The following is a 25,106-nucleotide window of genomic DNA, read 5'->3' on the forward strand; positions in this document are numbered from 1 at the left end:
AAACAAATCACATACTAAGCAGAATTTAGATGACAGATAGCGATAACTTCCCAACCCTGTTTGTGATGCTGTGAGTGTAGTATGCAAAGTAATTACCCCCCATCTCTCCCACTGACATCACCTGACAGAAATCTTCCACAGAAATAATTGTGGGTGGCACGTCGGGGAAAGCCTATTGCTGGAAGTCATAGTGCGACTTAATGCTCCCATTAAACTGAGCGCTGGTTTGTTCTGGTGTCAGATAGATGCACTTCCTGACATAGTTAAACTTAGAGTGTAATTATTGATGAGATTAAACTTTTTATCCTCTATGCTGAAAAAGGAAGTAACCAAAACTTCTTCCACTACATGCATTATGTATTACATTAAGATGGCGTTTAAGTGATTTCATGTAAATAAATGTCTGTTAAGTCACTATCTGTCGCCGAATGAGGTAACACAATGGCGATTGAGCCTATGGCCCACTGATGAAAGCCTTTGCATTTGCAGTATTACAGACTGATTATTGCGGAAAAAATCCCAAGCAGCGCCCAGTTAGTGACGTGTTTTCCATCACCCAGCAGTGGTTGGTCTGCCAGAGAGGGCAGGTGGAGCTAAGCGGCTGCTTTTCCGATCTCTGCAAGTGTTGCGAGTAAACAGTAATCTACTATGGCTAAACAAACAAAGAACAGATCGATGACTACAGATACAACTTCAAAAATAAGTGAAAATCCAAAGAAAAAGAAACAAATTCGACGCTCAGATGAAGGTAAACAGTAAGGAACAGGAAAATCAAGAGTTACAACCGGAGCCAACCGTGGACGTCACACATGCAACACTGTCTGGATATCTGGGAAGTGTGCTCCCGCAATTACCGTTTATCGCCACAGGTGAGATCTGAGATCTTCGAGATTACCTCTTTAAATCTATAGATTTATACAAATAATGCCTAAAAATATTAAAACAATTGAGATTCAAACAATTTATCCTCTATGCTGAAAAAGAAAGTAAACAGGAAACAAAACTACTGTCACTACAGTCATTATGTGTTAAGTTAAGATAGTGTGTTAGGGCCATTATGGGTAAAAATAAAAAATAATAATAATGATAAAATGATGGAACCAGGGGAGGGGAAAATATTCCCAGAAAAATACTCAGAATTTCACTGGTTAAAGGAAAAAAACTTTGATGTTCTTTGAAGTTGGAAATTTGTTAGAAAAAAATAAATTTTATGAGAAAATTATATTACAGGTTATTACAGATTATATGGTAATAGTATTAAGATGTACCTTTGCAAACAAAGCCTCCCTTTGCATATTTCTGACTCCCTATTCTCTGAATATCAAAGTTTTTACTGACCTTTCTCCCGGACTGTTACCCCCCAGGTTTGTTTTGTTTATCAACCTGCAGTGGCCCCAATATGCCACCTTAGTTTCATGCTCCCGTCTGAACCATAGAAAAAAACTAACATTGTTAATATGGGAGAAAATATAGGAGAATATGCATCATGGTACGCATAGGCTCCTTTTTCACAGTGATGCTGTTCTATATTGATCTCCGCCACGTCATCCAAAATGGCAGTGTCCTCATCGCCAAGCCGAGAGCTGTTGCAGAAAGAGCACAACCATGTTAACAGAACGTCGGGGGATTCTGGGCGTCCAGACGCGATCCCCACTGTGAATTTTAATAGCAGAGTCAGCTGCTGCCTCCATCACAACTGCCCCCGCTGCCAGCCAGAAAAGATTGAGGGTCCGTTTGATGATGTAAATTCATAACTCACTTAGTGATTTGCATTGACTCGGCAGTGATGGATGGAGCTAAAAAAATCTGTATTAAAAACATTACTGCAGGACATCTCGGCGCATTTGTCCCCCCGTAGTTTTACTCTGAAAATCATCTCTCTGCACACAACAGTAAGTTCTGAGATGGATGAAAGACTTCTACCATCACAACCAAAGTAGCTGCAGGCCAGGTTGTATCATAACCAAGATTGACTAATGTTTATGGATGTCTTAGTGTGCGTGCATGTGTGTGTGTGTGTGTGTGTGTGTGTGTGTGTGTGTAGTGGGTTTGGGGATATCTGTAACTATTTGAGAAAAAAAGAAGGACGAAGACCGAGGAAGAGAGACTCAGAGAGAGCAGCAGCGAGTCTCTGTGGACTTGTTTTGGTCATGGTGCTTGAGCACTCTGATTAATGCTCATAGAGAGACACCAGATGGAAAGAGAGAGAATGAAAGAGGGTAGAGAAGGAAATTTGGAAGAGGAGAGCACCGTGGAAGAGGCTGATCAGAGAGGGGGAGAGAGAAAAGGGCGGATAGAGGCGCGAGTTGGAGAGAGAAAAAGATTAGACTTAACACATGGAGATGATGAAAGTAAGCCAGAGAAAGAAAGTGAAACTAAAACTACACTGAAAAGAGGATTCATCTGTGGTTTATGGTTGTGGAAGTTGTTCCATGCCGACCGTTTAAGATTCGTAGGCCAGGTTTTTGCAATCGAAATCACAGTGAGTAAATTTTCACAGTGAATATATAATTTATTTTTTTGAAAGGAAGAAAAGCTGGTGTTTGGGACAATGCTCTCTGAGTTGGCGTGCTGTGTATGAGTTTGATTGTTAGCCTGGCTGACAGGGACAAGGAGATCCAATCAGAACATTTGCGTGTACACAGGAAACCAAGTTACTCAGAGAAAGCCGGTTATGCAAGACATCAGAAAACATTTTTACATGCACAGAAAATATATATATCGTAATGGTTAGGGGAAACATAAAGGGGTAGTTTACAACAATAACACAACGCTTAGTTTTGGATAGTACAAAGGTCCTACGTTGTTTGGTTCATCCATCCTCCTCGACCAACAACCCGAGCAGACATTACAAGGAGTGCTTAACATTGCTGCGGATGGGTTAATATCACATGAGCGCAGGATGGTAGTGACCAGGTAGCCTTAAATCCATGTCTTTAATTTAATAACCCCATAAAGTTACACATAGACAAAAGTCCAGCTGTGAAGACTACTTCTTATATTCTTAAAAATCTAACAAACATGTGAAGTGTCACTTCTCCCTTTGTAAAACATCTGCAAAGCTGGTGTTGCCTGTACGTTTATGTTAGCTAGCTAGCTAGCTAGCTTGTTTGTTTGTATCGTGCTCTTGTGTCCTAGTACTCGTGCCTCATAAAAAACGTCACTATGGGTCAGAAGCTCCACAAGGTACTTTTTAAGTGCAATGTAAACAAACTTACACATTAACTATGTCTAACGCCGAGGTTTGACAAAGTGCTACAGCCGACTAGCTAGTCGGCTAAGCTAAGGGGCTGGGTGCGATTAGCCTGCAGATATTGGTCCGCAAGCTAACGTATGTTTGACTTCAAATTCATGGCTTCTGCTGTGTTGTGTGGCTACTGTCAGCCTACGAGTGAAACAGTGGCTTTACAGCTTTAATCAAATACATTACGAGACTGTATGATACGGCTATGTGAAAAGAAGATAACAGACGGTGCTCCTACTCGCACCAAAATGAGGGAAATGAACAAATTAATGATTTCTTTCTTTAAGACTTCATTTTTAATCAAAGAGTAGATATGTATACAATGGAAGCCCGTCATGTAACATCAGTTAGACTTTTAAATAACAGAAAATCAGAGTAGTGGTGCATTCACACTGTGCTTTAACAGTGCCGCTTCAGCACGGAGCTGTAAATGCTCTCTGTTATTACTTTTTGAACATGATTCTACAAAGAGCATCAGTAAAAGCATTCATTATCTTACCAAGATGGGCCTGAGAAGTCTTTTTTTGTGGGTTTGAAGTGTAGCTGGAGATGCAACATTTGCAGAGAAGCCAAATTCAGAAGGAGAGAGAAGAGAAGATGGGTGGGGGGTGGAACTTTGGGAGATCAGTGGCAGAGAAGAAGATGAGAAAAGAGGGTTTTGGTGCCATGGGATTACTCCAAGATGTGGTGAGTGGGAGACAGAAATACACAGAGACAGCTGCACTTCTTTTTCATTTGTAGAAAAAAATTAAGAAGCAGGAAACTTGCTGATGTTTAATATGTTGGAATTTAAGAGTAAATGTATGAGAAATACAAAAAGTCTGTGTTAGCAGGATGTCCGGTGGATTTGATGGGTCGAACAAACACAGGACTTTCTCCTCTGATGCTGGTGGTCCTGTCAAATGGGAAACTGAAAGTCAACACTGATCTTTTTCTAAACTGAACAAAATAGTTGTGGTTGCTTCAACCTAGCCAAGCACTTTTGGTTCTTTAACCTAAACTGACTGTTTCACAATGTTGACCTCATGTAAGAAATGCTTTGTTCGCCAGTGTGCATGTTGCATTAGCATTGTTTCTGTGGTACGCGACACTAAATTTATTTTTGTACTAGTATGCTGTTTATATCCGCCTCCTCCTTCGTGCTTTGGATAGGTTTTGACCCTGATTTATCATATTTTTATATAGTTTTGACAACTTAGGGTTTGGTAATGCTTGATCTGAACTCGCTCTTTTCACATTGTTACGAGAACGACTGGGAGTTTGGCTCCTGGTGTGTCTAGGGCAAGTGCATTCTCTAACAACAAAGTGCGTATGGGAGATAATAGGCTGGCTGGCAGTGGGTGGTGTTGGCACTTACCTCCGGTCAGCAACAGTGGCTAGCTCAAACTGAGAGCTCCCCACGAGCGGCCAGCCCAGGCTGCGTCAGTAGACGTTTCTTGCTCAAGATTTATCGTTGGTGGTTGACCCAAAAGAAACACAAGCTGGAGTTAGTAGGCTTCTAGTCCTTGTCGAAATCAAGGCTCACAAACAAAAGCTGCTCTGGTGTCAGGTCTTAATCCTCCTCGTGGTTCAGCGCCAAACTACCACCTGGACGCTGTTATCCAGCAAACTTAAAGGTATAATAAGCAGGATTTTTCCTCACATTTTTTCAACAACACATTCAAACTGAGCTGACTGCATGCTAACCGGCGGTTACCGTTGCGCTAGCATGCTTACCGCCGGTTACCGTTGCGCTAGCATGCTAATTGCCGGTTACCGTTGCGCTGGCATGCTAATCGCCGGTTAGCTTATCCTACCCGGTTTGAGGCACCTACCTGTCCAACAGAAAGAAGGCCAACTCTCCATCACTCTTTCGCCATGTTCGCCGGTGTGAATGGGGCCCAGTTGCTAATTTGAACCACTCCCACTCCCACCTATACACTGTGATTGGCTCAGGGAACCACAATGGCGCCGCTCCTGAAAACGTCCCGCACACAGCTAAACAACATAATTGATGCAGAGGGAAGGGTCTGCACACACACTCACCAACACATGTTTAGAGGCCCATAAGTGATTTATATTATATTATATTTGTAAAAGTCTATATTTTATTTTTCTAGGAAAATCCTACTTATTATACATTTAAGACACAAGCAGAACTGGAGTAATTGACAGCCCCACCCACTACCAGCCAGCCAAAAGAAAGAGGGAAGTAATAATGTGTCTACGAAAGAGCATACTGCTCAACCTAACAACATGTTGTCCAACTTCTTCAGAAAATTGAGTGAAAATCATGGTAGTAGAAGAAGGGCTTAGTTGATGGTAGGAAAAATCACGGTCAGGGTTATAAGAAAGCAATGGCATTTGGTCGATGACTGAAAAATGAGATCCTTTGTTGAGCTTTGTGGTAGAATAAAGGCATCAGTATGCTTCAAACATAGTAGTGTTGGCAACCCTCTCCTCAAATACCTTTTAGACATTGGGATTTGGCAATTGAAAGTTTTTAATGAAACACTTCCAAGTTTCAAAAAGCCAAGAGATTGGCCAGGTGGAGGGAGCTGAGAAAGGAAACGAGGTTTAAATGTCTCTGTGAAACTTTCCAAGAGTGTGTCGTGTTACATCTATGAACACTGTTCTGTTTCAAGAACACCTTGACTTAAACGACAGCTCGGAACATCCATCGTTAGCCACGTGGCCTTTAGTCTCAGGTTAACACAGAAACAGGTCATTTTAAATCTTTGGACAAACAAACCGCCAACGAGCCGTTGTTTCTCCTGCGAGGACAATCTCGTTTTGGAATCAGTCGCAGCTTTTTTCTTTCTTCTGTTTTGGCTTTTGCACCTTGGAATTGCCACCGAGATTGAATTGAAACAGAGTGACAGATAGAAAGATTGACACAAAGGAAAAGGGACAGAACGAGGGAGACGGAGAGAGAGAGAGGTGAGGAGGGAGGGAGGTGGAGACGAAGATGGAGAGACGAACATGGAGAGCAGGGAGAGAGACAGAGGGAGGGAGTCAGACGGCGTTGACCTTCACTCCATCCATAACCACCTACAACACTCAGCACATATGGTTCTACTTAATGTGGCGAGACTAGAGCGTATGCGTGTGTGTGCATGTGTGTGTGTTTCTGTTTATGATGAACTCGTAGGAGTGTGACTATTAGCACGAGCGTGCGCGCTTCCCTATGTGTGTCTTTGCATTTGTTTACATGCTGATGTTTACTTGTGTGTGGACACACGGATATACGCCGGTGTGTGTGTGTGTGTGCGTGCAAACATAGTGTGTATCTTAATTGGACTCCATTCAAGTGTTTAATTGCTCATTAGAGATGCTGCAGAGCAATCTATACAGCAGCTTTCCCCGTCCGCTCCCCCTGCCCTCTGTGACTCCCGGCCCGCAGAGACTCAAACGCTTTGACCCAAACTACACGGATTAGTTCACCTCGTCAATCTGGATCAAACCATCCATATGAGATGAAGATCCTTAAGCCAGAGAGCGATGCCGCAGCGAGACGGACACTTAATAAGTCAGTCAGTTTGACACTCAGCTGGTTTGTTCATGTGAAAGATTAGCAGGCAGACAGCTGGCCACTTTTATCAGCGAGCGTAGGTAGTCTGTTAATGGGCCAGTCAGTCAGTGAGTGGGCCTTACAAGCCTGAGCCGGCTGAATCAGTCATTCACATAATCATGTTGTCACTCTGTCAATCACGCCGTCTGTCGGGCTGTCAATCACAGGGGAAACTGCAAGTGATGCTTTACACATACAGATAAAAGCACATTTCCATAAAAGACAGCAAAACAGTTGAATGAAATCATCCAGCAGGGAGCTGCCGGTTTATTAAATGCGGGTGCACTGAACAGCAACAGATCCAAGCAGCTCTGGCCCTTACACCTCTCCCTAACATACTTTGGGCTAACTATAGCCGATAGAGGATGAGTAACAGTCCAGATACACTACGAGAGCAGCTACCGTGCCTCGGGGAGGATGAGATTGTTTTTAGGTGTCTCTTGGGATTTCCCACCTCGCAAATGAAGTGCAGGTGCACAAATCTTTGCAGACATAGAGCAGGTTAGGACTCCGCATCACGTGTGCGCTCGCTTGATCGTTTCTATTGCCTGAAGTTAGGAGTCAGTGTAAGAGGGTATCTTGTGCTTTTGGCGCGTCTTCAAAAAATTCTGTTGCTCACGTTGATTGACAGCCAAAAGTTTGTCCCAGTCTGCTAAAAAAAAGTCATTAAAACTGCATCCTAAAGAGTAAAGAATGCATGAGAATCGATGGAATGAAAAATAAATCAGCCCGCTCTCTTCCCTTCTTCAAACATTGACTCTGTGGATACGTGACATCCCTGCAGGGCGCTGACACAAATCCTCTCTTGTCTTCGCCCCCCTCCCTTCCTTCGGCGTCGAGTGATTCTTATTGGCGTGCTCGGACACCAGCCATCAGCTCCTTTGCTCTTCGCTTCGGGCCAACCTTGTCGATACCAATTCAGCACCGCTGCTGTTTAGGCTGTCGACGGTGCCAAAGCCGGTGTCATGGTGAATGCCCCCTCAGAAAAACAAGGAGGGAGATACGGGCATATCATGCGCCCTGTCTGTCAGCCTGTCAGGTGCGCTGTGTGTGTGTGCTCCCGAGCTCTCATCTCGTCTGTCTCACTCGCTCGTCCTGCTTGTCCATCCATCAGTGGCTTTGTCACTCTATCAGTCTGCATTTGGGTCCTTTTCTGTCTGAACTTTGCGCGTGTACATTTTACAAAGGTGACAATTATCTCCAGAGGGGGCTGTAGCCATATTTTCCAACAAGGTTTGTTATGCTAATTCGGCGCTGTCGGGTGGTGTGTGTCCGTATGATGTGAAGCATGTTTGTGTCTGAAACGTGGGATTGGCACAGGCGCCGGTTAATCCACAAGGGGCCCTGTGTTCCCCGTGTTGAAGAAATACATAATAACCTTTCAGATGTGCTGAATGTCAGCACGCTGATCTATGGGCGACATTATTCAGGGTGACAGATGAGGAACTTGTCAAAACAACCCAAGTTGAGCTCGGAAATGTGTTGGCTGCGGCTTTTTGAAGGTTTATTCTCCCTGGTTGATGCAGCGAACGTACAGTAAGATATTCAAGTGTGGCATGTTGTGTCTGATTCTTGACGTTGCTGTTTGTGTGTGTTTATGCATTAAGTGGGGATCAAGTGCTAATTTGCATAATTAAACATGTGCATCTGTGTTTATGAATCCCGGTGTTTTCCTGTGAGGATGTAAATGCGTCACATTGTGCAAGCGAGCCCCAGTATGGTGTATATATGTAGGTATACATGTAGGCTAATGTGTCCCAGCGTGTGTTTGTGTAACAGGGAGGAAATGTATTTACTCTGCCCCACATACCTACGCATCAGCAGCAATGCAGCGGGAGTCTCAGGCAGAGATGACAGCATGAGAAAAGGAACACCTCATGCTGAGAGAAAAGCAGCTAAAGAGACTTAGCAGGAGGAAGACGCGTGTGCGTCTGCATCTGTGTGAGTGGAGGAGTCATTTTAGACATTCACAAAGAAAGCTAGCAGGAAGCAGGAGGAGGCAGGGTGGAGGAAATACACAAATAGAGGAGGAGAGGGGGGGTGTTAAGGCAGATGAGAGAACAAGGAAGAGACAACAGAGGAAGAATGAGAGTCGTGAAGACTGAGAAGAGGAAAAAGTAAGAAGATGCAGGCGTGCCTGTGAGGAAAAGTTAGAGAAGAAGAAAAAAGGAAGGAGAGGGAGTAAATGAATCTGGAGAGAGGAGAGATTAAGATTGAGGGAAGAAGAGGAGCAGAAAACATGGTGAAGACAGGAGCAGATGAAGATGGAGAGATAGAATCGGAGAGTAATGTGGAGTTAATTGGAGAGACATTGAGAGTGAGTGAAGCTGCAGCGCAGCAGACTGAGACAGCGACGTAACCGAGGCTGCTAACAGACGCACATTTCTTCCTGCCAGAAAGCCAAATGAGGTGAAATTGTGCACATTTCAGATGCTGAATATGGAATTTTACATTTAAAAGGCAGTTTTTCATTTAGCCAACAGCGCCTGGAATTGGCCATGGCAAGCCAGAGATAATGGTGCAATCTCCGCGTGTTGGTATGTGGTAGAGAGCGAAACCGAGGCTCATTACTGTCAATGATGATAAACTCAGCGCTGGCAGAAAGTATCAGCCGCTGTGCCTGCAGATAGAAGTTGGCAACAAAAGTTGAATCTTCCCGAGTTTCTCCTTCAACGGGAGACGTGAAGTTGAATCGGGATGCTGAAACATGAAAATCGATCATCACCTGACGTGTGAAAGAAGCAACAGATATTTTTTACTCTGCTGTACAATTACAACTTTGGAAATGTATTCTGCCACCCATGTGTTCCTGATAATGCATGAGAGTCCTACTGTGTGCGTATATCAAAGACTTGGGGGGGTTGGCCTCAGTGAACCTGAATTTTTCAGCTGGGAGAACTTGTTGGAAAAAATGTGTTTAGTTGTTCCTCCAGCCAGATAGAACTTTCTCTTCAGCCAACAAGTGAATGTTGTTCTCATTCAAGCCCTGCTGGGTACTGGGGAAAGAAAAATACAGCAGACAAGTAAAGTGTACAAGTGAAATAAGAGGATGTCCACATGCTGAAACTTACAAAAGCTCCCAAAAGATTCATGATGCAACATTTTGCCCTGCAAGCTCTTCAATCAGGCCGACATATATATAGGTGAATGAAAAATTGATTCAGACACATGGCATAACCCCATTATCCCAAGACAATCTAAAAACACTTTATATAGCCTCTGCAAGACTACTGCGTGTGCTACAGTCTGTTCTTTCAGACACTGTAGCTGTGTCCCTATTCAGGGGCTGCAGCCTTCAAAGGAAACATTTTGAAGGCCGATTGCGTCACAGCGGCGCGTTGAAGGCTGTCCCATTTTGAAGGTTCTTTCAGATGCGGCGGACAAATGCGGCCTCCTTTTCCCGGGCCTCGAAGGATCCATTGGGTGCATCCTTTGTGGCCCGACATATCCCGAGATTCATTGCGCGCCAATTGAATGTGAAAGTTTTTGGTTTGAACTTACTCAAATACGTTGCGATACAAATGTTAAAAAAACAACAGAAGGGCCTTGAAACTTCAAGTAATGGTTAAGTTATGTGACGTTAGTTAAGTTTGCTAGTTAGCCAGCTAGCTACCTGTTGCTAGGTGACAGGAGCAGCGTAAACAGGAAATCCTCCAATGACTAGATCGTCTCATTTCAGTTCGGCCTTAGCGGTCCACGCAGGCTATGAAAGACGCATCCTTCATAGCATGCGTCCTTCAAAGGATGCAGCCCCTGAATTGAGACCCAGCTCATGCGATCTCTTATGGTGCTGTCATTTGTTTGTCTGTAGATACAGCCTCCTTTTAAGCTAACATGGATGTCTGCAAGATGCAGACCTTGTGGGTCAAAACATTGCATCATCCAATTTTTCATAGTTTCCCTTTGAAGCCTCTTTTAGAGCCACATCTCAACAGCATTTGGAAAACATTTGGATTGAGTGACATCCCAACACCAGCCCCTTGCGAGAATACTGCATGAAGGAATGACAGAGGGAGATCAAGTGAAGCTGGGGAGAGAGAGAAAGTTCTGTATGGAGAGAGAGAGAGGGGTGATATAGGGAGAGTGAGAGTCAGAGCGCAGCTTCCTTTGATGTTTGTCGGTTGATCCGGCCTGCTGTTTAGGACGCAGGCAGGTATGGTAAACATCCGAGGCTTCTCCAACCACAAGCTTTGATCACAGTCATGTCGAGAGATGATGTTGATGACTCAGTGGTGCCAGAATACTAAGGAGAGGCCTCTACACGCAGACACACTCATACTGTATGAGGAGATGCTTACATCTACAATACACACTAAGACACATGCTTTCATCCTTTCTTATTCCTTTTCAACCTTTAAACTCCTCAATTTCTATTTCCTTTTCATCCTGAAGGGTGCACACAATAGGATAAAAACCCGTTTATACAGAGGCTTCTCGCTGATTGTGGTCCAAGCCCTCAGAAAGAGCCGCTTTACATCCAGATAAGAGCAGGCAGCCAAAAGCTGAGTCCTTCAGCAGCATGTTGCTAACCTCGCCAGACAATTCAATTGCACTGAAACAGTGGGGAGAATCTGTGAGACATGAGGGGATTAGGAAACTAAGCAGCCCATCATATCTTATTGCAAAGGTATATACACAGACTATATTAAAACGAAATGGCTTGACGCGGAGCACTAAAAAAGGCTGAACAACAAGCACTTCAACACCAATCTGTTTCAAGGGAATATATTCGTTCTTATAAACACAAACAAAGCCAAGAAATATAATAAGTTCTATCTCCCTATCTATCCTTTCCTGAACCTAATTACCAAGTTTTCCTGGTAGATTTTCATGTTGAAATTATATTTACTGTTAATATGCCCAAAATACAAAAAGCTATCTTTCTCTGGAAATGAAAGATAATCAAGTTTTATCACTGAGAAAATAAGAAATATATTCACTATTCCCTGTCCCGGTGATAGGAGTTTACACAGGATGAGTAAAGGGATTAGTCGGACTCTGTAATTTAGCGCTGTACTTTGCTGTAAGCTACCTTTAAGCCTTTACATGTAGAAGTTTGTTTCACTGTATTAAAGCATCTGCCAAATTATTATGCTGGGATAAGTTTTGTTTGTTGAAAATGGAGATAATCCTAGTGAAAATTGGTGCAGTCTGTGCTACTTTTTGTCCATGTAGTTTTGTGTTGTCTGTAAGTTTGCAACTGTCTCAGCAACACAAGTTTCCATACAGTAAAGGGTTAAAAGATGCTACAATCAATACTTTAATACTACAAATGTTAAATCACCATGTGTTATACTTGTAGAAAAAAACCTGCCAAGAATTATCCCTTGAATCCTTGTTTAGCTTTCCAGCTGCTAATTCATTGTTTTGGTTCACTCACAATTCACTCAAAGCGGTGTTTTCAGACACAGCAGGCTTTTATTTTGAGCTAAAAACACCTTTAAAAACCTACACTTATCAGCTTCGCAAAGAACAGCAAACTGTTAGCGACTAGCTTGAACATAGCCTAGCATGAATTCAATGAAGTTTAAACTTGCTGTCATATTAGTTGCGCACAATGTCATACCAAGTAAAAACAACAGTAAAGAATCAACATACAATTCATAAAGGAGGTACAACAGGTAAATAATCAACTAAACATATTACAGTTGGAGTCAAATGTGTAACAGCTAGCTTAACAGCTCATGATTAGCTAGGTAACTACAAACTGAAACCTAAACAAATCAATCCACAGAATGGCTCAAGAAAGGTAGGCTAACCACACATTATACTACAAGGGTATTTTGGGATATATGTTTGCTTGTTAACATATTTTACTTAAGTTTAAGATAAAGGTGTCAATAAACTGTAGCTATTAGCAACAGAAAGTTCAACTGTCACCAACTGTTACTTCCTGATGACATGCAAAGAATTCAAAAGCTCTCACAGTTTGTTAAAGGTGCTTTCAATGTTCAAGGACATGATTTACATTCAGTTTGAGCTCTTTATATAACCATTGTCAGTTACAGAGCACTTACAATTAGAAAGTCTGACTGGGAGGGCAATTTTGCACAATTCATTCCCAACATGATGCCACAGCTAAGCCGTAAGACTGCTCTTGCTGAGCATGTTTGGGGGAACTTATTTGTGTGAGTAATGTTGTCTGAGACAAAGATCAACAAATCCTCTCACAGATCCCGTCTCACAAACAAACATCTTGCTTCCATTGTGAAAGAGGGTACAGCTCAGGACTTTGAGCCAATGATTGATGAACTTGGATCAAAGACAAGATGTAAGGTGTCTGCTGACTGGAAATAGGCCAAAGCTATGAGGCTAAATAGCATGCCAACAGTAATGTGTTGTATTTAGGTCTGTTGTTTCATAAAATACACCATACAACCATATTCAATCTTATAAAACAGGTTGTCGTTAGTTGGCTGTATGGTAGCCTACGTACAGATGCAGTCAGAATGTATTATTTGGGTTGTCTCATGCCATGATGACACAGAAACCTTGTTTGGTAGATTTTAAGGGGTTTTTTTGGACCATGTTGTAAATGAGAGGGGTACAGAATTTGGGTCATGCAACAACCTAGTCAAAGATATTTTATTTTTATGTTTTCGATTAAATAAAAGCATCTCAATAGACCATGTATGTCTGTTACTTGTTGTAATCCTTGATGTCCATTGCGGCCCTTAGTGAAATTGAGTTTGACATCCCTGTCTTAGAGGGTCAGCTTACCCTGATTACACATAGTATGTTTTCCCTTTGTGGAGGCCTACGTTTGTTTTTGTTGTTGTTTTTGTTTGTGTCGTTCTACTTTTGAGACATGCGTCTGAGAGACTTCTGCTGCTGTGCCCACTGGAGGCGAATTAAATTCTGTTTGGCATGGCACATAAATAAATGCAACAGCAATGTGACTTTCGAGGACTACAGCTGCTGTGGATATTCCACAGACCTCACTGTGAGCATTTCATTGGAGCTACATTCGACATTAGGGTCGGTTCACATGGCAACTGTTGACACAAATAAGATTCAGTTAACCTTGACTGTATTTGGTTGGAGGCAGAAGTCTCAAATATGTTTCTTTAACTAAAACTTAACAGGAAGATTCCAAAGTCGACAAGTTAACATATCAGCAATCAAGTTATTTCTAATAGACAGACAGACAGACAGATAGAAGTGCCAGGTAGAAGGCAAAGGTTCACAGTGAGTCACACATTTCACTGTTAAAAGAAAATGCTACTTACGCATGTAAAGTACACGATCAGAAAGGATATAAGACATATCCTCTCTGGCTAAACATCACATACCCAGGGGGCTTATGCTAGTTTTAGCTGTTAGCTTAAGACATGAAATCTCCCTTTCTCTGTCTATTCTCAAAAAGTTCTGTCGTTTAGAGGAGTTTGTAACTGACTTGACCATCAGTTGACCCACAGGTGAAATGCCTTTAGTTCTTAACCCAGCCACCGGCAACTTAAGCTGCGCTTTAGCTGAGCTCAAAAGAGCTAGAAACTTTTCCCTGCAGCCTTATCAAACGGTTTTCCTTTGTTGCAAATCTGCAAAAAAAGTCTGATTGGGCCTTAAATCGGACACAACGGTGATGTCACAGTGTACTGACACACCCTGAAGTACACTGCAACATCACTGGAGTGAAGTAATACTACTAGAGGTCGGCAAAAACACGATTTTCAGCAGGTGTAAAGTTACATTTTAATGACAAACTTAAACCCAGTTCAGATCAATGAACAGTTTTAGAATGCTGCAGAGAAAATTGCAGCGGTGTGAACTGGTTAGTTGCAGAGCGTCTGAAGCCATTGCGTGGAGTTGCAAAAGATTTGACTTGTCAAATCTCCAAATGCAGTTTTAGAACTGAATGATGTCGCTATTTCACTTCAGCCAATCAGGAAACAGCTTAAGTTAGCGTAGGCACCCTGTCTCTGGCACTGCAGCAGCCGAAGACAGCTCCTGATCATCTCTTTCCAAACTCTCTGTCCATGACGTTTATTAATCAGTGTTACAGCTAACATTGCGAGCATGTCACTGTCACTGTTATCCACTTCTTTTTATAAAGAACAGAAATCCAGCTAGGTAATAGTCATAGTATTAAAAACGTCATAGTATTAACGCAGAAGTAGTGGGGTATGTCAGTGCGTCGTTGCTATGGAGACGGTCAGCTGCGTTGCGTTGCATTGCTTTGATGTCAACGGCCCAGTTTTAGAATGTTTACGATTTGATGTCATGGGATTCTTTTGGCAGTTGCATCCAGTCTCGTTGTGAGTCATTGATCTGAACTTGCCTTTATACTCATAAACATTCTTAACTTCATAATCAATCATTTTTTGTTACAGCGTTATAACAGCTTTAGTAACACTTTATTATAAAGGCCCTGACAAACGGTTTGATTGTGCTGTAGGAATTGGATACGATGCTTACCACTGCTAAATAAATGAAGGTGTAGAAGAAGAAAGAGTAGACTGTAGAGAACAATGGAGAAACAGCTCACCACTTTAAAAGGAAATGATACATAAATGAAGCTACAATATCAAACACAACTTTATTTTTTTAAAATACGGAATACATTTGTGGTACAGGACCGGGAAACAGAACAATTACAGTACTGTGAAGAAACAAAGAGCCTGAAGTGCTCAGAGGCTCAAACGAAGTGTGATGAAGGTGCTCTTTGGTGGGCAAGAGCACCTGTGTTTCCCCTTTTCAATTACAGTCCTGTACCACCCACTGTTTGGACAGCTAATTATAACTGTTTTGTAGAAAATAAGTGTTGTTAAGACCATTTTGTAAAACCTTTGTCTTCCTGTGCTGTTCTCTTGTGAGTAAACAGTATTCGCCCAAACACTTAAGCTATAATTTATTTCTGCTTTGTTTTGAAATGCCCAATTATTAATCCCTCGTTCCCCATAGTCTCATTTCTTGGTACTGATGTATTTTTTTATCTGACTCATTTAACAAAATATCACAATAAATTAAGTGTTCTATTATAAAGTATTTGTTGACAAGTTTGAATCATATGCAAACTCTGATCTCCAATCACAAACATGCACTTTGAAGGAAAACCGCACCACTACCTGCGCCAGCAAGCACACACACGCACATCGCACACATACGATCTGCCAGAAAGAGACATGAGGTAAGTGCGAGTGCATTCCCGTGTCTTTTTTGGCTAGTGCAGTGTGTGTGTTTAATTCCAAATGACACACAGCCTGAGGAAGAGCAGGGGGACACAGGGACACACACACACACACACACTCATCCTCAAAAAACTGCACTGCAACATGTACTGTTTAACAACTCAGAGCGTTGGTGGCGCACACACCTGCACACACACACATGCGGTTTCATCCCTCCCGGCTTTATTAGAAATGCAGACGGTGTCACAGGAGCAGGGCAGGGGCGCTGAGTGGCTTAATACAACCTAATGTATCCTGGCACATTAGCCTTTTCTTGGATTGAGCCTCCTCGCTCATCCAGACCCACTTTACGGAGCTTCCACGCACACATTTGCATCCAGACACGCCAGCGCACACACTTCATTATACGCCCAAAGTGCTAATGCTCAGATGGTAGTCGTCCACAAATGTGTCCGTGCACAATCAATAGGCAAAGTGCATTTGTTTGAGATGGAAACTGCAGTCGTTCAAATTGAAATAAAAGACAGAAAAACTCCTCCTCCATCTGCTCTTCCTCCAGCTGGCCTCCTCCTCCTCCTCTTCTGCTCCTTTCTTTTCTCTTCTTTCTGCTTTGCTTTACTCTCATCTCGTACAGTCTCATTATCCCTCCTTTCCCTCTACCTTTCCTCTCAGTCTCCCTCTTTCTGCTCTCTCCTCTCAGCCCTTTTTATTCTCATTCTGCACATCCCTCCCTCTGTTTCTCCCTCTGCTTTTCCCCTTTTAGTTGTTAATCAGAGTTGATTGGGAGCGGAGAGAGCCGAGAGGAGCTCCCCAGTGGATCAATGCCTCTAAATGATCTGCTCAAGGATCCCTTTAGAACCTGCAAAACTCTCTCTGATAGAGCACCGAGGCATGAAGGCGCTCATTTCACATCTAACTCACTTCCTGATTTGCCCTCTGGGAGAGGGATAGGACTGCCGTTATAGGGATAATTTGTCCCAAAGCTAAATATCCCGCTAACCAAAAGTGCTTAGACCGAAATGTCTTCATTCCAGGCAATCAATTACTGCCAAGGTGAGGGGGGAAAATGATGAATTTGTTTAAGAAGCTCAATCTGTGTGCGTGAGCGCCCCATCTGAGGCGCGGAGATTGCCCGACAACTGTGTTTGTTTATGCTCGTTTGATTGAAGACATTTTTCCTGCGTCTCAAATTTACCGAGCTTCGAGAAAACAAGATTTGATAACGTGCGGCGGCTGATGTTTTAAATGTATTTGCCGAGGCACTTCTGAAATGAAATTAGCCTCGGTGGGCGAGGAGGATAAGTATGAGAAGCAGGAAGAAGAAGTGAGCGCTTCAGACGCAGACTTGCGCACATGCCCACCAAGAGATTTGATAAAACACTCGGATATCACTCTGATTAATTTAAACAGCTTGTTCAGTGTTAGATGGATCTCTAAAGAATGTCTCAAAGTGGAGTTTTGAAAGGCTTTGGGTCGTATGAAAGATGCAAAAACAAAAAGAGTATGTAGTCACGTCCTCGGGACATATTACTTATGGAGTGCTAGTCAATAAAATATCTGAAAAATGTAATATTGAGAAAGAATACTGATGGATTGTGTTTTGTGGTGGTGCAGTGGTTAGCACTGTCGCCTCACAGGGGGCCTTTCTGTGTGGCTGTTCTCTCCGGGGACTCCAGCTTCCTCCCACAGTTCAAAGACATGCTCGTTAGGTTCACTGGTGACTGTAAACTCGTCCATAGGTGTGAATGTGAGCGAGAGAGGTTGTCTATGTGTCATCGATCAGTCCAGGGTGTACCCCGCCTCTAGGCTCCAGTGGCCCCTACGACCCTGAACAGGATAAACCTATGGCGATAAACGGTATTTGCGGGAGCACACTTCCCAGATATCCAGACAGTGTTGCATGTGTGACGTCCACGGTTGGCTCCGGTTGTAACTCTTGATTTTCCTGGCTGACGGTCGCTTTCCTTTTCAGACTGTTTGCTTCATCTGAGCGTTGAGTTTGTTTCTTTTTCTTTGGATTTTCACTTATTTTTGAAGTTGTATCTGTAGTCATCGATCTTTTCTTTGTTTGTTCAGCCATAGTAGATTACTGTTTACTCGCAACACTTGCAGAGACCGGAAAAGCAGCCGCTTAGCTCCGCCTACCCTCTCCGGCAGACCAACCACTGCTGGCTGATGGAAAACACGTCACTAACTGGGCGCCGCTTGTGATTGTTTCTGTGAAAGTCGCCACAGACACCCTGTCTGTAATACTGCAAATGCAAAGGCTTTCATCAGCGGGCCGTAGGCTCAATCACCATTGTGTTACTTCATTCAGTGATAGTGACTTAACAGACATTTATTTAAATGAAAAACTTCTTACTTTAAGTTAAATTTGAGTTCAAAGACACCATAAATATTAAATGAAAGTATCAAACTGTGGCTGTAAACATGCAGAGTGTGTAAGACTGTTTTCAAGTGTCAACAAACCCCATGTAGAGACAAAAACCAACAATGAATTCATTAATAACACTAAGTATTTCCAACATAGCCTAAAAGCAGATATACAGTAGCTCACTGATATTTGTTGTTGTCCAAAAATGATAAAAACCCACAAAGAGCCGCACAGTTGCACTGTGTGTTGCTAAAAACTACAGTACCCAGCTGTTATATGACACACTTGTGCCTTTGTTTGATGTGGAGAGTATGTTTATATTTTTAAAGAAAAAATAATAAAGCCACAGAGAAGATGTGGAGAGCATAAACAGAGCCACATTGTTTACGTCTTATAAAGACATTTGTTGACAAAAACAAAAATATTGAATATCTTCCTCCTCATCCTTTAAGAGAGACTGTTTCCCTCCAGTGACTTTGGGATTGTAAACACGAGCTCCGTTTGCATATGAGCAACATTGGCACCAAAACATAAACACAAATAGAGCCTGGAAAAAAAGCCGCCATATGTTTTCAATGCCCTGATTTCCTTTGCGGAGACGGTTGAGAAGGGATTTGGGGAGTCACCATCTTATGTATTTCCATATGTTACCTGCATCTATTTGACTGCGAGCCAGGAGGAGGAACGTAGCGAGGAGAGGAGGCACAAAGTGGAGAGACAGTGATCTGCATGTGGATGAAACTAAGAGGACAGCCGCTTCGATACACCGCTGTAGGGGCCGTGGTAGTAATGTGTGCTCTCTACCATCACATGACCCACTTCTCTGGAGTATCATATGAAAGGCTCATTCAAGCACTGGAAAGAAAGATTACACTCCAAACATGCTAATAAATCCCATGAAGCTGAAGCTCGCTGAAGTCAAATTGGTTACCATGCAAACTTTTCCATAACCGCAGGAGGTATTATTGATTCCTCTGTCTTTCTCTTGTTTATTCAATAAGTAAAAAAACAGCCTCCAGGTTGTTTTTGTACAAACTACCATCACTCAGGTGGTTTGAAGACGTCCATTTGTTCAAGTGTCCTTGAGCAATGTTTTGTGTCTCTGAGGGTCGATGTTTTTTCTGATTCTGACCTCAGATCTTCACGTGGAAGCACAAAAAAGCCCTACGAGCGATCTCACAATTTTATATAATTACAGTCCACAGCGTGACTGCACTGAGTGGACACTCATGGCAGCTTCCTTTAGGCTGTGCAAGCACACACAAATCCAATATATAGGTAGTAAATATACAATGATTCTGTGCATGTTCCTAAACATCTATTGTTTTATTTCTGTCTCGCAGGTTCTGGCACGGAGAGTACAGGGTGGCGGTGAACATTAATGACTATCTGGACATCTACTGTCCTTACTACGAGGGTCCTCCGTCCCACGGGCGCATGGAGCGCTACATCCTGTTCATGGTCAACCACGAGGGCTACACTTCCTGCCAGCACAGGATGCGTGGCTTCAAACGCTGGGAGTGCAACCGTCCCAGCGGTCCAGACGGACCCCTGCGCTTCTCAGAGAAGTTCCAGCTCTTCACCCCCTTCTCCCTGGGCTTCGAGTTCAGGCCTGGACACGAGTACTACTACATCTGTGGGTTATCAGCTCGTGTGTGTGTGTTTGTGTGTAGGTGAAGGGTGTTTGTCTGTTTGCTGTGTGCAGGCGAGTGCGCGCGTGTTCGCCGCGCCTCTGTTCAATATGCATTTGTAAACGATATGTAAATATGCAATCAACAGAAGTTGATTGAGAGAGTTCTCAAACAAAGCCCGCCATGTCGCACGCACACCCACAGGCGCTCATAAACACACCTCCCATCTCTCCCTCGCTCGCTTTATTTCTTGATGTGTCTCTCGGCTTCTGCCGGGATCATAAGTGGTGTGCTCAGCAAAGTGGTAAAAATGTCACCAGGCGTAGTTTGTAATCATTTTTATATTAGCTGTATTGATGTTTCTCCTCACTTCAACAAGTGATGTATTAGTATCACAGATGGGCCTAACCCCCTGAGACTGTTTCTCTGAACCGACTTAAAAAGATATCATTCCCCCCACAAGGCAAGCGACAAATAGTGGCTTCAAATTACTCTTAAACATTGTTTTCAGCCGCTCGCTGTGCCAGATGGGAGCGATAGATTTACTGCATCCGGACATTTAAGTCCAAGATCAGTCGGTAATCACAGAAAAGCACATCAAATTGACTTTCAAAAGTGTTTCAGTCCACGTCCAAACTTTGCGGCGTCACGCTTGAAAAGTGACACTTTGTTCTGTGAGGAGGCTGCGAGAGCTGTTGGGCTTCTTGTGACACGTTTGAGACCAGCTGGGAGAGATGATTCTTCTGAGAGGACAGTCATAATTCACACAATCGCAAAAGGTCACTTGTCAAGAAAATGAAGGCCTGTGTGATAATGTTTGAAGAACTGACTGTAGGAGAGGAGTCGATGTCACCACCGTGACTTCACTTAGTTGTTTGTGCACCCACTTTTGAGACTCTGGTTCAGTATTTTGTCCATAACCGTAAAATGTGTCAGCAGGATTGATTTCTCCATATTTAGTTTTGCGGTTTTTATTATGTCTCGGCAAACATGGGAAGATGTATACCAGCGGTCATCTGGGGCTTGACCCTCCACCTGGCGCCTCTCTAGCTCGCTCTCCGTGCTCCGACACATCCTCGTGTCGGTGCTTCCGCTGAAAGCTCATTTGTCACATAAACACACGGACAATAACTTGAAACAAAACCTGGAGAGAAAGGGAGAAACTCGACGGTCTGTCTTCTGTCACGACACGAACAAACATTTCCTCATGCTGACGCCCCCCGCACCTGTTCCAGAGCCCCCCTAATCACTTCAGCCATCTGTCTTTTAATTAAATACTGGCCGTGCCACTAGGCGGGCCCACCCTCCTGGCCTGACAGCCAATAGGGATATAGTGCCAATATGATTATATTTAGTTTTTTATATATATATATTTTTGGGGCTTTTGCCTTTATTTGACAGGACAGCTGAAGATGACAGGAAATGCTGGGAGTAGAGAGTGGGGGACGACATGCACCAAATGATCGGCCGACCGGGAGTTGAACCCGCGATCGGTGCACAATCGTCCCGCTTAAGTCCTTCGTCTAGCTTTGTTACTCTCTATAAGTCATCCCACACTCACTGTCGCTGGTGTCTTGTTCAGTATTCGTCAGAACAGAATATCATTCTGTTGCAGACTTCAGCACCACAGGTCTCTCCAATTCTCCCCGGTGCTGCAGCTGCACAGTCGGCGGAAAACTGACCTCAACCTTTTTAGTAGGTGATGATGCATTCTCACCTTCGCCATAATGGGATGAGGATCCTCCGCCACCATGCAGCGAATCTGACCTTGCGGAGATACTCTCCTCCTCCAGACAGGCGGAGGAAGCAATCAGACTAGCCAAATAGTTTCCTTGACGGATAATGACACAGGTTCGAATTCAATTTGTTGTAGCGTTACAGTCTTCAGGCTTTATCTCTAATGCGGTAATGAAATCAGTGGAAACCAACATATTACACGCTGTACTGCTGAGAGAAGATTAAAGTGAAACTATTTGTCTGGAGAGTAACTTTTAAAAACGAGTTCAGAGTCATCGCTAATATTCCTGTGCCTCGGTCTGTCATCGGCGCCGTCACAAAGACACAGCAGGCGACAGTCACAGCGCTAAAGAGGTGAAGATAACAGCCGCCCCATGTCCTACTGCACTTTTCCCAGTCGGCACACACACACACACACACACACACACACTCTTTTGTTTTCACTCTCATGTAAGGATGGACAGGGCCCCTCCAGAGTTGTATAGTTGCTGACTATGGTATTGTGTTTCTGGGACCCCTGAGGGAAGAGTGTATTCCAGCAGATTGGAGCGTGTGTGTGTGTGTGTGTGTTGGGGGGGGCTAGTTGTGGGGTCAGTTGTCAAGCAATTGTGAGTGCGTGAAAGGCCATGTCCATCATCTTGAGTGACAAGCTCACTTGTTTTTGTCTCTCACTGTCTGTCACACACACACACACACACACACACACACACGCACAGGTCATAAATGATGTGGAACGAAGGCATGTTGACAGTTTTAACCAACCAGACCTCACGATGACTGAGTGTGTGTGTGTGTGTGTCTCTGATACACCACCAAGTAAAAACTGGATATTTGCCGGTGATCTTTGGCCAAACCTGTTTGAGTGTGTGCCCCATGTGTGCACGCTGGTGTGTGTGTTTGTCATGTGGCTGACATGTTGACAGGTCGGCTCCGCCCCCTTACTTCTCCCAGCTGCCACTTGATGAGGTTGACTGATTTTCAATGGGTTTTCAGGAGATGTTGGATTGTGCGTGTGCTGGGAAACAGAGCTGATAGGACTTTAACATGGCAAACATTTCTTTGGAGGGCACACAGAAAAAGAATCATAACACATAATACCTTTTTTTGGTATCAGTCTTTTTTAAAATACAAAGTTTACTAAGTGCTTTCCATGAAACAACATTAAAACAACAATAAAATAAATGATAGGTAATATGTGAGGTAGGCGGTTGCAACCAAAACACATCAACAGTCGGAGATAGAGAAAAAAACAGGCTCAAATATTATTAAAAGGAGAGTAAAGGATACTGAAATATGGTTTACACAAAAGCCTGTTAAAAAATGTATTTTTTAGATTTAAAAGATGACACTGATTTTGAAACTGGAACAAATAAAAGGGCCTTGCTCTAAGATCTTAGCCGTCAACTTGGTTAATAAGCAGTTAGCATGCACAAGCAGGGTTGGGAGGGTTACTAATTACCTGTTAAAAAATGTAAACAGTAACCTTCAGTTACTTTTGGGTGACCTCAACACTTAATCTGCAAATAAAGACAAGAGAAAAGAAATTTTTATATTTTTTAATGCTTTTATATTAATAGCAGTGATTATGCGCATTTCAATGTACTTTGTTGAGTATGCTACACACACTACTTCACAACTCTAAGTAAACTGCCATAAACCTATTCCGGTCTGTAGCTTGTGTTTCTACCCACACTATCCCGGCTGCAGCCATCACCAGAGTCACAGACTATTTTTCAGTAGTAGAAGAAAACAACGACAGGTCTTAACTTGAATTCTGAGCAGCTAACGTTAGCGTTTGGTCTTACCTGTAAATGTTTCTTTAATTTAGATGTCGAGTCCTTGGATTATGACAGCATTTTCACAGCCAGAAGGCAGAACTTGCTCTTTACTGCGATGTTTCTCCCATTTTCACCCAGTGAAAGCATTGTTTTCACCACAGGCCATGGCAACCACAGACTGTCTATGGCAACTTTGAGCGGTGGTGTTGTGAGACCTGTGTGTTGTGAAGTGTCGTAACGTGTGCGCGCAGGTGCATGGTATTTTCAGAGACGGTCCAATCTCGGATCCCATCAAGACTTCCTTTTCCATGTGCTGCATTGTTACAGAAAGAGAAACAGTTTTCTTGTGATGGACTTTTCATTAATGGGTCTTACCTTCGCCGAAATTTCAACATCATGATGCAGATTTGTAAGAAATAAAAATTCAAGCTTTGTCAGGTCTGTCCTCAAGAGGAGAAAAACACTTTTAAAATGTTCTTTTGTTGGACGGAGGTCGGAGCGATCTGATGCATTCGAGGAAGTCGGGAAATCTGAACGCTGAACGTTTTTCGTGACACAGCGTGAAGGGAATTCATCTCAAGTTACAGTTACAGATCGTTAGCTGAACGTACATGCAGATGTCTGTTTATAGAGATTAATGAGAAGCTAAATCATCGTCAGTTCATGCTGATTGGAGCCAGGGTGTAATTACGGTGGATTACGTTCTGCCTGCTTTTGCTCTCCAGACGGACTGTTTTTCCTGCACATGCCGCAGCCTGCTGATGCGTGATTGGTCTATATTACTCCGACTACAAGCGTAGTTCAAACGGCAACCAGAACACGTTTAATCAGTAAAAAATCAGTAATTCTTAGTCTAGCTGAAAACCAGTGAAAGGGGTGCTAAAACAGGGCTTGTATGGTCTACACATTTAGAGCCAGTTAAAATACTAGCTGCGGCATTTTGGACGAGCTAACAACCTGTGATGGATTTTGGACTGAGGCAGGTAAAGGAATAGGTGTAGATGTTGGTATATATATTCTTTCTGTAAACTTTTCTACCTGAAATGTCACCATTTATCAGGGAAACTGTAGGGAACCTGAAGCAAAGACGCACAACAGGAGACATAGCTCGATACCAAGCTGTGGGGACTCATAGGGAACCGCTATATACTTTCTGTGGGTGCTGTTAGGAAGGGAGGTGGGCGATTTAAAGAAAATTGAGGCAAAAGAAGTGGACTATAGGGAAGCCATGAAAGTGTAAAGGAGGTGAAGGGCAGAGAGAGGGAGGGAGGGAGGAGTAGTGTGGAGAAAGAGAGGGAGGAGAGGGCACAGGAAGGGTCAGATTTATTTCCTGTGCGCTGTGGATCCTGATGATGGTCCTCTCTCGGGTCGCCGTGGGCTCTGGCGAGGCGGACTTCCTCAAGGGAGAAGGCCAATGGGTCTCCACGCACGCTCCTGCAGCAAGCGTGTCTTCTGCACATCCTCGTATGAGCGTGTCTTTGTGTGTGTGCGCGTGTGTGCGAGCGGTCAGAGAGTCAGCCACCGTCTGCTTTAAGGTCTCCAGTTTCATTTCACATCAGAGTGAGGTGGGACTAAAAACCCAGATTCAATTTCATTTACTCCACTTTGAAGTTTGAATCACAGTAACTTTTTAACATTTTCTCATTTTTTCGCCATTCAGCCGG

At 43.3% G+C, this 25,106-nt stretch overlaps 1 protein-coding gene across 1 annotated transcript in view; it reads left to right on the forward strand.

The window, feature by feature from the left end:
* Positions 1-25,106, forward strand: part of efna2a (ephrin-A2a) — an 88,469-nt gene that overhangs the window by 58,620 nt on the left and 4,743 nt on the right. Inside the window, exon 2 of the mRNA XM_069662042.1 lies at positions 19,640-19,932. Within this exon, the coding sequence (XP_069518143.1) occupies positions 19,640-19,932 (293 nt within the window). The remainder of the gene's footprint in view (positions 1-19,639; positions 19,933-25,106) is intronic.

Source organism: Semicossyphus pulcher, unplaced genomic scaffold (genome assembly GCF_022749685.1).
Source record: "Semicossyphus pulcher isolate SPU_LCO1_2020_fin unplaced genomic scaffold, fSemPul1.0.p SCAF_14, whole genome shotgun sequence".
NCBI lineage: Eukaryota > Metazoa > Chordata > Actinopteri > Labriformes > Labridae > Semicossyphus > Semicossyphus pulcher.